The sequence below is a fragment of the Physella acuta genome, unplaced genomic scaffold, assembly GCF_028476545.2.
Source record: "Physella acuta isolate Inbredline_101_S28 unplaced genomic scaffold, ASM2847654v3 ptg001954l, whole genome shotgun sequence".
NCBI lineage: Eukaryota > Metazoa > Mollusca > Gastropoda > Physidae > Physella > Physella acuta.
Window position 1 is genome coordinate 708 of NW_026733459.1, and position 17942 is coordinate 18649.

General features: G+C 37.7%; 1 protein-coding gene across 1 annotated transcript; it reads right to left on the minus strand.

The window, feature by feature from the left end:
• Positions 1–4958: 4958 nt before the first annotated feature.
• Positions 4959–16402, minus strand: LOC131931377 (WW domain-containing oxidoreductase-like). The gene is made up of 8 exons (XM_059288176.1): positions 16274–16402; positions 12522–12586; positions 11884–11941; positions 11317–11495; positions 10517–10712; positions 8908–9093; positions 7779–8037; positions 4959–5681 (listed from the first exon to the last, which is right to left on the minus strand). Exons 1-8 carry the CDS (start codon positions 16366–16368, stop codon positions 5493–5495), a joined length of 1227 nt encoding a protein of 408 aa, XP_059144159.1. The 5' UTR covers positions 16369–16402; the 3' UTR covers positions 4959–5492.
• Positions 16403–17942: the final 1540 nt, after the last annotated feature.

A 17942-nucleotide genomic window follows, 5' to 3' on the forward strand; every position in this document is an offset into this window, starting at 1 on the left:
AACAATCACTTTTACTAGTGTCCGCACCCACCCCCCCCCCCCGAAAAATGTTGACCGCCCCCCCCCCCCCAAAAAAAAATCAAGTGCCCCCCCCCCCCGGAGAAAAAAGTCTGGAAGAAAAACTGATGCCTTGGTCACAGAAACAGGTAAACTCTACTTCCTTTGCCCATAGACCGTCAGGTTCGAAAAAGAGAACTTTTCTTTTGCTCCCACCACTACAGATCCACTTCAGCGCCGATTACAGAGGAAAAATGTAATTTGATGTAACGCGTTTGTGTGTGGCCGTGAAGGTAGTGGTGGAATGGGTGTGGGGGGGGGGGGGGGAGAGAGTAGCACCATGGTTACACGTAGTATAAGGTCGGGCGGGGTGGGGTGGGGGAGCTGGAAAAACCGAAGGTGGCTCTAATAAAAAACCTACACAGCAGACGATGATTATTTTTCTTCCATTTGCTGGTATCGCATCGTTTACCCAGGCATCCAACCAACCCTAGCCCCGACCCTAAACCTCAGATCCTAAAACCCTAGCCCAGACCCTCAGACCCTATTTCCGCAAACCTCTAACCCCGACTCTAAACCCCTAACCCGACCCTAAACCCTTTAGCGCCGACCCTAAACCTCAGACTCTAAAACCCTAGCCCAGACCCTATTCCCGACCCTAAACCCCTAGCATTAACCGACCGCAAACCCCTAACCCCGACCCTAAACCCCTAACCTTGACCCTAAACCCTTAGCCCTGACCCTAAACCCTTTAGCGCCGACCCTAAACCCCTAACCCCGACCCTAAACACCTGACCCTAAACCCCTAGTCCCGACTCTAAAGCCCCTAACCTCGACCCTAAACCCTTAGCCCCGACCCTAAACCCTTAGGCCCCGACCCTAAACCCCTGACCCTAAGATCTGTATCGACGGATAAGAAAACAGGGCATGAATCTATTACAATACTCTGAGGCGCAGTGAGAAGAACAAGGGAAAACAGTGGTAATGAGGGGGTGGGGAAGGAAGATTACATCAACTCAATTAAAATTTCATCTAATAACTAATTAGACCTGGTGTAATATAAGACTGTGAGAGTTGGTCTGCTGGAAGGTCTAGTTGCCGACGGTGTTATGAAAAAAAGTTTACCAGCTCGTGTACTTCACGCGCCCAGCTCTACACATGTAGATTGCTTTGGTGTGAGTGGGTGTGAACGTGGGAGAGAGTAGAAGTGTGGAGTGTGTGTGGGAGTGGGGGGGTAACAGTAAGGTGTTGGTTTGGGGGGGGCGGAGAATAGCAGTGTGAAATGTGTGTGTACGTGGGGTGGGGGTAGCAGAGTGAAGTGTGTGTGTGTGGGGGGGGGGGGGGGCAGGGATTGTCACGTAAATGTGTGTGTGTGGGGGGGGGGTAGTAGTGAAGTGTGGGGGACAGGGATTGTCACATAAATGTGTGTGTGTGTGTGGGGGGGGGGTTAGCAGTGTAAAGTGTGGTGTGCAGCAGAGTGAAAAGGGGGGGGGGACGATTGTCAAGTGTGTGTGTTTGTATGTGTGACGCGGTGGGGGTAGCAGTATGAAGTGGAGGGGGGATAACTGTGACATGGTGGTGGTGGTGGGAGAGGGGTGGGGGGGGGGGGGGGTAGCAACATTTATTGAAAAGCAGAGAGGGTAGCATTCGAAGGGAGTAGTCGAGTATACGTCAAGGGATTAGAGGGATTAGGCTGAACGTGCAAACATGGCAAGGTGTCCTTGCGGGGGGTGGGGGTGGGGTGGGCGTTTTAGGGGGTAATAACTGAGGGTGGTTACCCTCTAACAAGCGGAAAGAAGCACCGCTAAGGTGTATGGTGTATTCTTGAGAGGAAATGGCATAAGATTAAGAATGCGGTCCGAGTTTCTTTCAGACACTGCCACCTACCGGAAAATACCCCCCCCCCCCCCCCCCCCTTTGGCATGTAAATTCATTGTTTGAGTTAAGACCCCCCTCCCCTCATTTTATTTCGAATAATTTTTATTGAAAAAAAAAAGACGAAAAACAGGAACACGCACGTTTAGCACCAGTGCGCATGTCCAGAAGTAGCGACCCACCCGGTGGCCAGTGTAAGGGCACCATAACCTCTCTACAACCCACGCCTGCTAGAGAGTGCACGTGATGATGGCCTGGATCATTAATTCACGCTGCTAAGTCGATGATCACATTCCTACTAGCAATTAACACACCCTACAAAAAAAAACCCACCTGAACTAGCTGGCTGGAAAAATATTATAAATCGAAAAGAAACCATATTAAAACTATTTGATCTCTGAGGGTCTGTCTTGGTCCATCTAGTCTAAATTATAAAAAATTAAAAACAGTCAGTACTGACAACCCACCAAGTTTGTGCTCTCTGGTTTGACAACCCAAGTTTGTTCTGACAACCCATCGGTTATTCGCTAAGTTTACTATGACAACCCACCAAATATGTTCTGACAACCCACCAAATATGTTCTGACAACCCACCAAGTCTATGCACTCTGTTCTGACAACCCACCAAGTGTTCTGGCAACCCATAAAATCTTTGCACTAAATTTACTATGACAACCCACCAAGTATGTTCTGACAACCCACCAAATCTATGCACTAAATTTACTATGACAACCCACCAAGTATGTTCTGACAACCCACCTTGTCTGTTCTGACAACCCACCAAGTCTATGCACTCTGTTCTGACAACCCTCCAAGTGTTCTGGCAACCCATACAATCTTTGCACTAAATTTACTTTGACAACCCACCAAGTATGTTCTGACAACCCACCAAGTATGTTCTGACAACCCACCAAATCTATGCACTAAGTTTACTATGACAACCCACCAAGTATGTTATGACAACCCATGAAGTCTATGCACTAAGTTTACTATGACAACCCACCAAGTGTTCTGACAACCCACCATGTATATTCTGACAACCCATGAAATCTTTGCACTAAGTTTACTACGACAACCCACCAAGTGTGTATACCAAGTATGAAAACCCTCCTCACAATCTGACTGAATTAGTGTTAAGAGGTATAGGTGGGGAGGGTGGGGTAAACTCATTACTGCTGAGTAAAACAACCTGTCCCATTTTCTTTCATCAGCTGCTCAGCAATTTTCCTGTGGGTGTTTTACATAGCAAGTTTCATGATGTAATAGGGCTGGTAAGTAGGTCACTCTATGTCTCATGCAGGTTTTATTGAGCCGTAGAACTGGTTGGTGACCTACTTACCAGCCCTATTGGCAATGTTAAGTTAATGACCTACTTAGAAATGTAGGTCAACTTTTATGAAACTTTTGGATATGTGTATTTAGTTCAAAACCTACTCTTCATAATGTAAAATTATTTCATAGGCTATTTGGCAAAGATCTTGATCTATTTTATTTAGAAATGTAAAGTTTCATGAGTGGGCAAGGTAAATTGTATGATCTACTTAGCAAGTAATGTTTCTTGAATATACTAAAAAGAAATAGCAGTGTAAAGTTTTATGACCTACTTGGCAATGTAAAGTTTCTTGACCTATTTGGCTGCTGATTAATGACCTACTTAGCAATGTCAAGTTGTATGACCTACTTGGCAAAATAAAGTTTTTAAGAGTTGTATAAATTAAAGGAAGAAAACACAGAAGTAGACAAAAATATTTTTTTATTCTTTTCTAATTTGATTTTATATTCCAGTCCATGTTTATGATTTGTTTTTGTGGACACCAAAAACATAATTACAAGCACAGTGTTTCCATATGTGGCTACATAAATTGCAAACAACACACATCCTAATGCTGTGTTCACACAGTGGTAACACACGTGATAACAAATCACACAAATGGTGCAGGACTGTGAATACAAAAAATTGTGTGTAACAGTAACACCACACATTTTGTGATTTTCATCATCTTTTCCCAAGACACAAGGGACAGATAGAGTTCATCTGCTTCAGATACCTCAGGGGTCATCCATTTATGACATTCACACGCGGGGGGGGGGGGGGGGGGGTGCTGGTGGGGGTCCAAAAAGAAAACTGACTATTGTGGAGGCATATGGACTTTAATATTAATAAGGGAAAAAAAGTGGATTTTTGTGTGTGTGTGTGTGGGGGGGGGGGGGGGGGGGGGGAAGGAGGGTGTCCAAAATCCAAAAAAAAAAAAAATTGTGGACGTCATAAATGGATGACCCCTCAGCAAATGAAAGGATAGTGTGGTCAGCACTATGCCCAGGCGATGTTCTACTGACTTGAACCCGGATTTGAAATCGAGACTCTTGGGTTAGCAGTCTAGCTCTCTACCGCTAGGCCACGCCGTCCCTTTTTGTGATTTTACTGAACATTTTCTTTGTTGGCCTAAAACCCTTTGTCTCACAAATTATGATTATACTATACACTGATTAATTGGTGGACTAACTGTATAACACATTTGTATACTGATAAATTGGTGGACTGGCTCCTATGTAAATACACACAATATAATAATGTAATTATACTGTACATTTGTTCATTGTGGATCTACATGTATGGCACAATTTATTTGTGATCATATTATACACTTATAAATTGGTGGACTAGCTGTATACCACATTTGTTCACTGACACATATGCAATTACACTATACATTTGTTCTTTGTTGGTTGAATATTTACCTCACACACACATTGTAGTGTAGCCTAAATTTTGTGAAAGCTAGGTGTATGACTGATCAACTATTACTATACAGTACAATTATTTACAGATGGCCTTGTTTTTGTTGTAGCATAGAAGAAGATGAAGGTTGGAGGTGAGATACAGTGAGTGAAGCAAGGGTAGACTGCAGGGTAACAATATAGAATGGTAGAGTACAGTGAAGCCAATAGAACCAATTTCAGGCAAAAGTAAACAATAGGAAAGGTTTGATAGGAATGGGAAGTTTTATATAAATTTTGAACTTTAATTACCGATGGTACACAATATTTAAAAAGGAAATGGAAAATTTTGCCTTAATGCCATTTCGATGTGACCTAACATGTTTAAATAGAAAGGATTGCACTCCCAATACACTTTCATAGACCAGAAAGATTACACCCCTATTACACTTACATAGACCAGAAAGATTACACCCCTATTACACTTACATAGACCAGAATTACACCCCTAATACGCTTACGCAGACAAGGAAGACTGCACCCCACTATACTTAAGCAAGCCTAAAAGAATGTAAGTGAATGTATTCTAAATTATGTTCATCAGAAGGTCCTTTTGAATTATGCTCATAACTAATCAGGCAGTTGTGTGTGTCTGAACATGAACAGATCAGGTTGGGTGAGTTCCCACAGTTCCAGAGAAAAATACAAATCTCTCAATGGGAACCAGTATCTGAGCACTACCACAAGGGATCTAAAGGAATGTTAATTATAATGAAAGTTGGATCCCAGTGCTGAAAGACACAGCTGAACACAACCCTTGAACTTGTACAACAACAAAAAAAAAAATCCTAAATTTTTTTTTTTAAATCCTAAAATTTTATAACATTTCTAGTTGTTAAGAGTTAACTATTGACCGTTTTTAACCTCTTGTTGAGTATTTGTTCACTAGCTGTCCACAGGGCCACAGCCAGGGCTTTGTTCTCTGACTGCTTGGATGGCTGGCAGCAGCAACAGTTGTTGAAATATAAACCTCCAACGTTGGAGAGCTCGTCAGCAACAGCACAATACACCGTAGTAGCTGCCCCTTGTTGCTGCAACAATCAATGCCATAAATAATAAATGAGATGCATCTCATTTGTTTCTCTTTTACCATTTTTTTTCTCAATGAAAATTTAAAAAAAAAAAAAACCATGAGATTACAATAGGAATGGAAGATGCAAAATTTCAATAAATACTTTATGTTTTTGTGTTTTGGCCTGAACTAAAATTCCCCTTGAGACCCTGTTGTTTGCTAATATGGCCTGAACTAAAATTCCCACAATGCCTGTCTCTGGTACTTTACTAAATCCTTAAAAGGCCTAGGTGGGCGTCAGAGAGAGGTTCTAGAGATCACAATAGAGTACCTTTTCAAACATGATGGGATATTGTGCAGGTGAAGTAGAGTTTGCATGTTTCAATGACCTCTGTGTATAAAAGATAATGTGGTCAGCACTATGCCCAGCTGCCTTAACTTTTCCTTACTTGAGTCAGGTACCCATTAGAGCTGGGTGGACTCAGGGAAGTTCTACTGACAAAAACCTAGGATTTGAACTCATTCGGGTTAGAAGACTTATGGTGTACCATTTTGAGTTTGCAGTATTTGACCAATAACATTAGTTTTCTAATATGATGTCAAACTAATCTAAAATATTATACACATAAAACCTAAAGTTCCCATTTTGAACCTGAATGTCCAAGAGGCAAGTGAAATAGAGTTCACCTGTTTCTGTGACCTCGGCATATGTCCAGCCGCCTAATATGTGTTAGGTACCCATCAGAGGTGGGTGGACTCAGAGACATTCTACTGACTTGAACTTGGATTCGAACTCCAGATTTCTGGGTTCGCAGCTTAGAGCTATACCACTAGGCCACGCTGCCCACTATTATACACAAACATCACCATGTATTTTTCAAGGGTTAAATGTGAATCAACCAACATAACTTTTTCTACAGCATTTGATTCCTGGGCTCTGATCTATATGCTGTCCCTGAGTTCACCCAGCTCTGACAGGTAACTGACTTGAGTTAGCAAAAGATGTGGGGCATGGTACAGTTAGCTCAAATTAAAAATCTGTCAGACTTCCTTGTTAAATTTAGCATGGATTAAATTAACCCTTAACTGTCCAGGTATTAAAAACCTTTTTTTACCCCACCTGTATGGCCTAGCCAAATGACACTTTTTTGAAACCATGACACTTTAAAACTTTATCAACACGTTTTAAAACCATAAATCTGAGTGTAAGAATTATTTGAATTAAAATATTATTAAAATGCCAAAAAATAATTAAAAGGCAATGCATTCACTGCAATTACTTTAAAAAAAATTGCAATGTATTATTTCTGTTATAATCATCAAATCCCGATTCAACAGCAGATGCATTTTAATTAGCTTTATTTCACTAATTAAATAGCATGTAATTTCAAAAAACTATAACTTGTAGAAAATTAATTGTTAATGATAGAATAATTAAAAACAACCATCTAAGCAAGATTAATTATTTCCGGTCTGCTGGTATCTTCAAAATATTATTATCAGTGAAACTTGTGTTGGAGTGAATGGTGCTTTGAATGTATCATATATAGTTTCAGGTGCACGGGTCAGTCAAGGGTTAATGCTTTAACAAGGTGTTAGCTAGTTAAAAATGTTAAGTTCAATTTGCCATAGATTTAGTGAAAGACGTCACAGGATTTTAGCACAAGTTACATTTCTATGTGACCTAAACTTATGTCCAGGATTTAGTGACTGGCCTCACTAAGTGTTGGCTGAAGTTAAAATTCTATGAGACCTAGTTAAACTTACCATGGATTTAGTAAAGAGCCTACCAGGATTTGAGCTCAAATTAAACCTCTATGATAATAAGCTAAACATACTATGGATTTAGTGAAAGGCCTAACTTAGTGCTAGTTAAAATTAAACCTCTATGATAGCTAGCTAAACATACCATTGATAGACTGAAAGGCCTAACTTAGTGATAGCTAAAATTAAACCTCTATAAGAGCAAGCTAAATGTACCATGGATTTAGTAAAAGGCCTAACTTAGGGCTAGCTAAAATTAAACCTCTATGAGACTATCTAAATGTACCATTGATAGAGTGAAAGACCTAACTGCTAGCTAAAACTAAACCTCTATGAGACTAGCTAAACATACCATGGATTTAGTGAAGGGCCTAACAAGAGCGTAGATGAGCCTGTAGAACCACCAGTGTCGTGCGAGTCCGGAGCTCATCATGTTGCCAGGGTGTACGGCGTTGGCCACTATACCGTGGGGAGACAGTCTGTAGTTGAGCTCGCTGGTGAACAAGATGTTGCACAGCTTGGAGTTGTTGTAGGCTGACATGTGCCAGTAGCTGTTGCCTTTGGGGGACAACTTCTCCGGGGTAACATTTGTTTCCTTCAGGTCACTAAATCTGTAAAAATAAAAAAAATTTTAAATGTGTAAAAATAAAAATAAACTGTTTGGCTATACAACTTGATCAGAAACAAATCTACAGAAAAGGAAAACTGTATTTGTAAAAAGTTAAAAACCCTCTAGACTTGATGACCCTTGCAGCAGATGAAGCAGAGTTCAATACTTTCTATTGACAAAAAAACTGAGAAGTTATTGCTTAGCTAATATATATTCTGCCGCCATTAATATCTCTAGACTTATGGCAGGTACTTATTACAGCTGAGTAATTACATAGGAAACTAAACATTTGACTTTATTCAAGTTCAGAGTTAACTTCTACATTTCCATTTAATGCTTCTGCATTAACCTGGGCACTACACTAACAGACCGGTCGAATGGTAGAGCGTTTGACTTTTAACATGAAAGTCTCAAGCTCAGATCTCTGGCTCACATCCATAAGACACCCCTGAGTCCAACCTGCTTTGATGGATACCTGACTCCTGTTAGGAAAGAAAAAGTGGCTGGGCATAATGCTGACCACACTACGTCACCTGCCCCATGGGTCGTAAGGTTTGGAAGGGTACTTTATTACACTTAGAAACTAATAACGCATATCTGTAACATATCTGTAACACCAACATGCAACAAGCTAATGCCACATAATGACCTTACTCTAAATTTCATAAGGTTAGACCAATACTTGTTTTTTTCTTCTAAAATAACAGAACAATTCTCATTCAAAGTATTTGATTCATACATCTTATAAAACAGAACTGTAATTTTAAAAAAAATCCCAGAAAATAAAACAGCTCACTTTAAAAGTCTTTGCTTCTTACTTCCTATAAAAACAACCCAGAAAAAAGCAAGGAACAAAAGATGTGCACATCACCTGTGGGACTCACTGGACACAATGATAATCCTAGCAGGAGCCGACCTCATCATGGTGTTGACTAAAAGCTTGGTGAGGTAGAAATGAGATAAGTGGTTCACTTGGAATGTGGTCTCTAGGTTGTCCTCTGTCATTGAGAACCCCAGGGCAAAGACGGCAGCATTGAGAATCAGGATGTGGAGAGGCCTGAGTAAAAATACAATATAAAAAGGTTATATATTTGGTCACAAAAAAATAATCAAAATTAAAGGTTAAATATTTGGCCACAAAAAAATGATCAAAATTAAAGGTTATATATTTGGTCACAAAAAAAGGATCAAAATTTAAGATTATATATTTGGCCACAAAAAAAAATGATCAAAATTTAAAGTTATATAGATCTTTGGGCCACAAAAAAATAATTGAAAGTTGTATATTTGCCCACAAAAAAAAATGGCCAAAAATAGAGAACAAACTGGAATATACGAAATGTAAATTAGAGGGACAAGGCATAAAAATGTCTTTGCTTAAGATAATGATATGATGACTAAAAAATACACCAGTAGATGAACTGTCACTGTAGTGGAAGCACAAACTCCAACAGTGACAGTTAAACTGGTATATAGGCGTATCACCCTGTAACGAGGCTTCACCTTAAAAAAAAGTGTTTAGGTGCGTAATCTTTACTAAGTCATACAACTTGCAAAAAAGACAAAGCTAACTAAAATGTTAGACTATGGCACACCACATAATCAGGTAAAGATATGCCCCCAGTTGAGTATATGCTGAGGCTGTTACCCAATATATGTGTATGAGGATTATTCAGCCAGAACAGGTTGACCTAGAGAAATACTGTTCATAACATTAGAAAAATCTCTGCCACATAGGATAGTAAAGGGTTAACTCCCTGAAACAAAATCTTCAATTAGTGTTCTACACCACAAAGTTCTCTTAAAAAAAATAGTTCCCTTTTTGAACCTGACAGCATGGGGCAAGTGAAGAGTTCACTTGTTTTTGTGATCTCGGCATTAGAAGGGATAGTGTGGTAAGCACTATACCCAGCTGCCTCACTTTCTCTAACGTGAGTCAGATACCCATCATGGCAGGGTGGACCCAGCGATGTTCTACTGACACAAATCTGGGCTTTGAACTTAAGACATTAGCAGTCCCACAAGTTCTCTCAAGCTTGCTTCTTAAATTGTTATTATCAAAAATCTATTACAGTATTTCATGTATTCAAGAGAATCAGTAAAGAGTGGCAACCATTTCAAACTGCTCAGATGTTATGGTAAAGGAATGTCAGATGGTAGAGCTCATGATTGCTAACCCCAAAGTCTGGAGTTTGGATCCAGAGTTAGCAGGACTGCTTGATACTACCCAGATTTGATGGGCATAGTGCTGAGGTAATTGAAACAGGTGAATTCTAATAATTCACCTGTGTCTTGGGCACTGAATGGAAAAAGATGAAGAGTAACACAGCCTGGTAGTTAAACACTGCCACATATAAAACTTGTAATGTTTGGTCATACTGTTTTTATATTTTTATTGTCTAATTAAAAGTAATGACATAACACCAACTAGTAAAGCAATATTTCCCTAGCTTTGAAAATGAAACCCTAAAATTTATTACCATCCTTTCTCCTCATAACTTTCTGCCAAATGCTTCACACTTTTGAGGGACGCCAGGTCCACATGCATGACTTCAACCTTGGCGCTGGGCATTTCCTGAATTATCTTAGCGCGGCCATCGTGGGCTGACTGGGTGTTCCTGCAGGCCATCACAACAGTAGCCCCATGTAGAGCCAGGGATCTGGCTGTCTCAAAACCTGGACAGTGAGAAATCATGGTGAACTAAGGGAAGTAACTCTCATTGTGAGTTTAATAAATTAACTTTGAAAAAGAAATAAATAAATAATTACAGTATCTTGATTTATCAAAAACATTATAGTTGATAACAATGATGAACTAAGGGAGGTAAATTTATAAGGCAGTATTATTAATCACATTTTTTTAGCATTTTGACAATCTGTATTTTAGCTACTTGGATAAATTGATTAATTGGAAAACATAAAATAAGAAAAGTTGCCTCCCACTTCACAATTTAGGGGAACCTGTCTAAAACAATTATGACTTGACTAAAACTGATATATAATATTTAATTAATATCTTCAAAATTTAATCTTGTATTGATTAATGGGTATTGCCAACATACCCATGCATTCACCACAGAACTAAGTATTTTGTAAACTTCTAATTTTCAGACCATACTACCCTGTCAGCCCCCCCTCCCCCATGGAGAATCTGCAGCCAAAACAACAAATTACCTATCCCACTGTTAGCCCCTGTGATCAGGACATATTTCCCAGTCAGCCCCCCCCCCCCCTCTCTCCCCACCCCCATGGAGAATCTGCAGCCAAAACAACAAATTACCTATCCCACTGTTGGCCCCTGTGATGAGGACATATTTTCCTGTCATGTCCCGCCCATGGAGAATCTGCAGGGCTGTGCTACTGCCATCAAATTTCTGTCTGAAGTCCAGCGGAGTGTCCTTGACCTCTTCAGCAAAGGCTAGCCTTGGATCTGTGTAGGTTGTCTTTTGATTAATGTGGCTGAGGACAAGAAATTTTTTTTTTTACTTTATATAATTTACCATTTCTTTTTATTGTGAGAATTATTATTGGGTACATAAAATACACTGGAATGATGTGGCCAGATGCTAATAAAAAATCTCAAGTTCACACCTGGACTCTGGTCTGTACAACGTCCCTGTATACACCCAGCTATGGTGCATACCTGACTCGCATTAAGGAAATTAAGGCAGCTAGGCATAGTGCTGACTACACCAGTATACGTATGTCATCAAAACATAGGAACTCAATTTCATTAGTTCCATGTGGCTTGTGCACCAACAGGAAAAGATTATGATGATGATTTATTTATTGTATTGTGTATTGGTACTCAGTGAGCAAATGATATGGGTGATTAAGCAGTTCTTACTCTACATAAAAAACTGTTCCGTCGTCTGTTATGTTGCGCTCCCAACCAAAGGGCAGATCTGGAGAGATAAATAATAATCTGATGAGTGGGATTTCATAAGCCAGTTTTTGTTACATTGCTAAAAACTAAAATAAAAAGTTAGAAGTTTAGGTATATTTCAACAAGTATACTTTATAGTAAACAATTAAAACTACAGAAAATAGAATTTTTTTTAAACTTAAAGACTGGGCCGTTATGCATAGGGTTAGCGTTATGAAGAATAGGCATAGGGTTGGGGATAGGAAAATGTCTATGGTTAATGTTAAAGTTACTGTTAGGGATAGGTTCAAAATAGGAATAGTGATAGAGATATATATTTAAGGATAGCAATATTAAGACAGTGCTGAAGATGAGATACGCTTATAACAAAATTTGACGTTCTTTAAAAAATTACAATGGTTGTTCAGCTGGCTACAGAATTTTTTAAAGTTTTTTTTAACACCATGCTTATTTTTAAAATGTCTATTTTTTTTATTTACTAGTAGGCTACATTGTAAAACAATAAAACTTGTAAATGACTAAAACAATTATTAAACCACTAATGTCTAACAACAACATTAATAATTTGGAAATAGGGTGAAATAAAGTGTCAAAATAACCTCCTTTAACAACTTTCTTCTTCCCAGTGACAGGGTGTTTCCACTGTGTGTTCTGTTTCTCATGGCTGGAAATGGAAATAAAGAATTGCTGTTAAACATGCAAAAAACGCTTTATCTATAATTGAGTATCAGCAGAGAATCCAATGACCCAATAGTGATGGCGGTACTCTTTTTTAAATGTCATAACGGGGGTTTGTTTACTGTGAGAATTCGGTTCATTTAGTAATCTGTCCCATTGCCACAATGGCTTAAAGATGGAGACCAACAATTGATGCTCTGATATCAAAAGTCTGAGTTGAATGAAAACACTACCAGTCTCACTAAACTGTATTATATTTTTAAAACTAGATTATAATATGAAGTAGAGGTTGGAACTTGTAGACGACCTCATCATAACATTGAGTAAGAGGTTGGGATAAGTGTCATCTCAATAGGGACCTTGGTCAAACCCAGTTTTTTTTAAACTAAGAAAATTGTTTGTAGGTGGTACATCAAAGCTTAATAGTCAGCTTACATCAAAGACCAGCGTATTTCAACATTTATAAATAAATTTATTTATAAATTAGGTGTTTAAATAAATAATTGAAAATCCACACACACATTGAGAAACGAAGAAAAAATAAAACTCAAAACACAAGCATCTTCATATTTGGGCATGCTCGATGCATACAACATTAGAAATGTGTTTGCAGCTTTTCAATAAACAAGTCATGTGTCATGGAATGACTCAGCAAACCCAAGAAATCATTTTGTGTCTAGATTCTTCTTTCAGCTCAGTAACACTGCACTTCATTTTAAAGAAATTTAAGATGCCCAGTAATCTCCTCTATCAAATTTTTATTTATTTTACCTTCAGATTTATCTACTACAGAGACATGATTCACATTTCCTTTTAACAACCAGCCTACTACAATGTGGAAAAGAAGTACATTGATATTTTTAAAACAAAAAAAAAAGACAATCTAGATCTAGAGTCCTAATAGAATTTTTTTTTAAGTTTAGCCCGAGCAAAATAAAAAAAAAATAGATTAACTAAGTTGACTTGGTGCGTCTCGAACCCACACCACCTGCGTGAGTTTAAGTACACTATCATCTCCGCTATATAGGCACCTTAGAAAACACGGAGATTAAAAGACGTATTTTAAAATCTTAACTTACGCGAATATGCCTATTCTTTCAAATTAATTTTTTTATCCCAAATTAGCCAGTTCCAAACAAAGACTTTGTATAAAATAATTATGTCTTGAAATAGTTTAGTCCTAATATAGAAATTTATTTTTGGAATAGATTCTAGAGAAGTTAGAGTCTAAATCTAGATCTTAGCGTCTACGTCTCGATCTAGATCTAGTTATTGCGTAGATTTGTAGATTTAGATCTAGTCTAGATCTAGAATCTCTAGATCTAGAATCCAAATAAATAAAATAAATTTTACGAGTTTAGGCCGGAAAAAATTGTATTGTATACATTTCATAGTGTACGTAGATCTAAATCAAATTTGAATGAAATAGTTCATTTCTTTTTATTCTAAACACAGCAGATGACGTCATTAGTTAATGTATAAGCAATAGTGATGTCACAGTTTTATGCGTTCTTTTTCACATGTATTAATGCTTTTCCGGTTGCATAAATAATACTGTTTCTCTACATTCGAATACGCCTTTATTTTTTATTTTTCTTCTTTAAATAAAATTGTGGTTATACATTTAAAACATCTAACATATTATTTTCAACAAAAGTCCATAAAAAGTTCTCGATATATCGCTGCCGATTCTGACGTGATGTCCGGCGAAAAATTTTTGCGGACAGACAGAGAGAGAGAGAGAGAGAGAGAGAGATGTGCGAACGTGGGGATTTATATATTAGGATAGAATCTCTAGATCTAGTATTAGATTCCAGATCTAGATCTTTGTAAGTAGTAAGTACAAGTAGATCTAGTAGTATTAACAAAGTAAGTAGGCTTGAAGTCTTGAAGTAGTCCAAGAGTAGCAGAAACAAAATTACAAGTGAGTTCAAGTAACAAGACAAGTGATAATCAATTAATCATAGATCTAGATTACTAAGATTAGATCATTAGATAGATCTAGATCTAGATTTAGGGATTTTGGTAAAAAAGCACTAATCATCATATAAAAATAAAAATTACATATTCTTGTAGAGCTCAACAAAATGAAAACAAAACAAAAAAGATTTTTTGTCTAGCTCAAATAGTTTTTTTTTTGCGAATTTTTTTGTGAGGGGTGGAATCCCCTTACTTTTGCATTGGCCAATTGTGACAAGTCATGGTATACCTGAATAAATTGAGCATAGTTATTTTAATTGCAGTTGTATTTTGTTCATATTTTCAGAGTTTAGCTAGAATGATATATAGAACTTGTAAATGTTGTTGAAATGAATAAAAATAATACAGAACTTATATTTTTGTGTTGGCTTCCTCCCATAACCCCAAAAAACTGTGTGCTGCGCAAATATGAAAATGTTTCTAAAGCCATATTTTATATAAATACAGCAAATGAAAGAACTACAAAGTTTGAAATCTAAAGTAAATGACTTGAACACTGTTATGTGCATATAATATTATAATTGCCTCATTATTTTGGGCAGGTGAAGTAGAGTCCATCTTTAAGCCATTTTGTTATAAAACTGCTGCGCAAATATGAAAATGTTTCTAAAGCAATATTTTATATAAATACAGTGAATGTAAGAACTACATAGTTAGAAATCTAAATGACTTGAACACTGTAATGTGTATATAACTGCCTTGTTATTTTGGGCAGGTGAAGTAGAGCCCATATAAGCCATTTTGTAATAATTTAAATGAAGTTATCAGATCAATGTTTTTATGTGTGAATTGTGTATGGATTCTGATTTTCAGCATATAACTATATCTAAGGGTAAGTAGAACTTGAATACTTAAAATTACAGTTAGCACAATGCTAGTGTATAGCAACAGACAGGTAACCTAGATCTAGGTCTGACTCTTGTCAGTCTAGGACTCTAGTCTGACAAAATTGGATTTTAGGAAAAACATTCTGCAAAACTAGAACTAGAGCTGAAAAAATTAAAGATGGGTATGTAAATATATTCTGAAATAAAAAATTAGGAGATTTGTTTGCACATTCCATAAGAATGCTGTTGTTAGTTGATCAAACTTAAAGGCCGGAAGATCGGGATGAAAAAATATAACAATGGTGGCAACGCGACCTACATACAGTGACCACCTCTAAACGAGTATATCTAATGTCAGAGTCAAAATATCCAAAAACAAATATCATTTCCACATATATAAGATATGTCTGCTCAGTAATCTTCACTCATCTAGAATAACCTTTTAAAAAATCGTGATTCCAACGTATTTGAAACTAGCCTTCATACAGGGGGAAGACCAAGGCAGAGACAGCGTGCAATCAGATCGCTAAGCCATCAAAACAATGGGAAAACCATTCTACTTTTCATTTAACATTAGGAAATGACCTTTTAAACTTAATTAATTACCATAAATTAAAAACTTATTAGTATGCAAAACCAAATCTCGTGCGCCCGGTATCAGAAAGTAATGGGCGATTTCGGGTCATGTTTTTACCGCGATCTCGGCCGATACCGACAACCCTACTAGATTAGATAGTGAGTTGTTGAGTAATGACTCGAGTGATAATCGATCGAAAATATACAGTGCCGAACAACGTATTGTACCAATATGATTAAAAAATTATTAAAAGAATAATGCGTCGGTGAAATGTCGATTTTTATCATACTTAGCATAATATACTTTTCCATCGGTCGTCACCCTTTCTTCCCATCCAGGAGGTAATTCATCTTCGCTATCCGAGTCGAATAATTGAGTCGCCATTCTATAAATATAAACACACGCATGCTCAAACAAGACTTCCTCTTTCGTTTTTGTTCCAGCTAAAAAAACAAGTGCGGAAATTTCCGAACATAAAACAAAAAATCCGAACAATATATTATGTGTAATAATAAAGTAGGCTTACTTTTACACAATGTGTAAAAATGGGGGAGGGGGGGGGGGAGGATACGGTACTCTTAGAAAGCGTAAATAATGTGACACTTTGGCATTTCAAAAAGTAGTTTTGGTATATTTTTATAAAATGTATCAATCTTCGCAGTAGCTTATCGGCACCAAACATCGTCACAAAATATTCTGCCCCACCCCCAATTTTCTGTACGACATCAATTATGAGAAAATCTTAGCACTTATAAAAGGCCTAAATGCGTAGTACCATAAAGCTCTTACACCAGCCTATAATGGTGTAGTAAGGCCTACTATATTTGGTCTTGTCTTATACAAGCCTCATGGTGTAGTACCATACTTGGTCTTATACAAGCCTCATGGTGTATTACCATACTTGGTCTTATACAAGCCTCATTGTGTAGTACCATATCGGTCTTATACAAGCCTCATGATGTAGTACCATACTTGGTCTTAAACAAGCCTCATTGTGTAGTACCATACTGGTCTTATACAAGCCTCATGGTGTAGTACCATATTGGTCTTAAACAAGCCTCATGGTGTAGTACCATACTTGGTCTTAAACAAGCCTCATGGTGTAGTACCATATTGGTCTTATACAAGCCAACTGGTGTAGTACCATACTTGGTCTTATACAAGCCTCATGATGTAGTACCTTACTTGGTCTTATACAAGCCTCATGGTGTAGTATACTAGTCCTACACAATAACAGTGAACCTAACTGCACTGCCATATGGACATGCAGTTTTCGAAAAATGTTTTTTATTGAATAAAAGATCAAGATAATCCATATAACGTCATGTTACTCTATGGTCACACATAGTCATAAAAAACCAGCGAACTCCCCCCCCCCCCCCACCCACACAGTGACGCCTACTCCATCCTCCAAACCCAACTTAATCATAATTGTAATCAAAATGAGCAGGTTTGTTTTAATAATTTTCGTTCTTCAAAAAAATGTTATCACTCCTATACCACCTCCTCTTCCCGGCATCAACCCTCACACTATTTAAGCACGACCCCTTAACTACTCCTAAAAATCCGCAATAAATAAAATGGTCAACTGACTGCTAAGAAGGGAGGTAATTTATAATTTCTTAGAATTCAAAATCATTCGTTTGATTATCTCGCCATATTCCTATTTTTCTAATTACAAAAAAAAAATTCCACTAATGAGCTCAGGATTTGTCCAAATTGCAAAAAGACAATGAAGGTATTCAGGCTTGCGCTAGTTTTTAGACAGGAGGTGCTAAAACAAGTCAGGTCTGTAATTTATCCAACGCGCCGACACACTGTAGACCTACAACAGTTTTATAGGCAGTAATTTATCATGTGGAGGGGGTTCTAATCCCCTAACACCCCGACTAGTCACGCCACGGTTGTACAAACTTATTTGTTATATTTATATGGCAGTGAAAAAATAAAAACCTGTA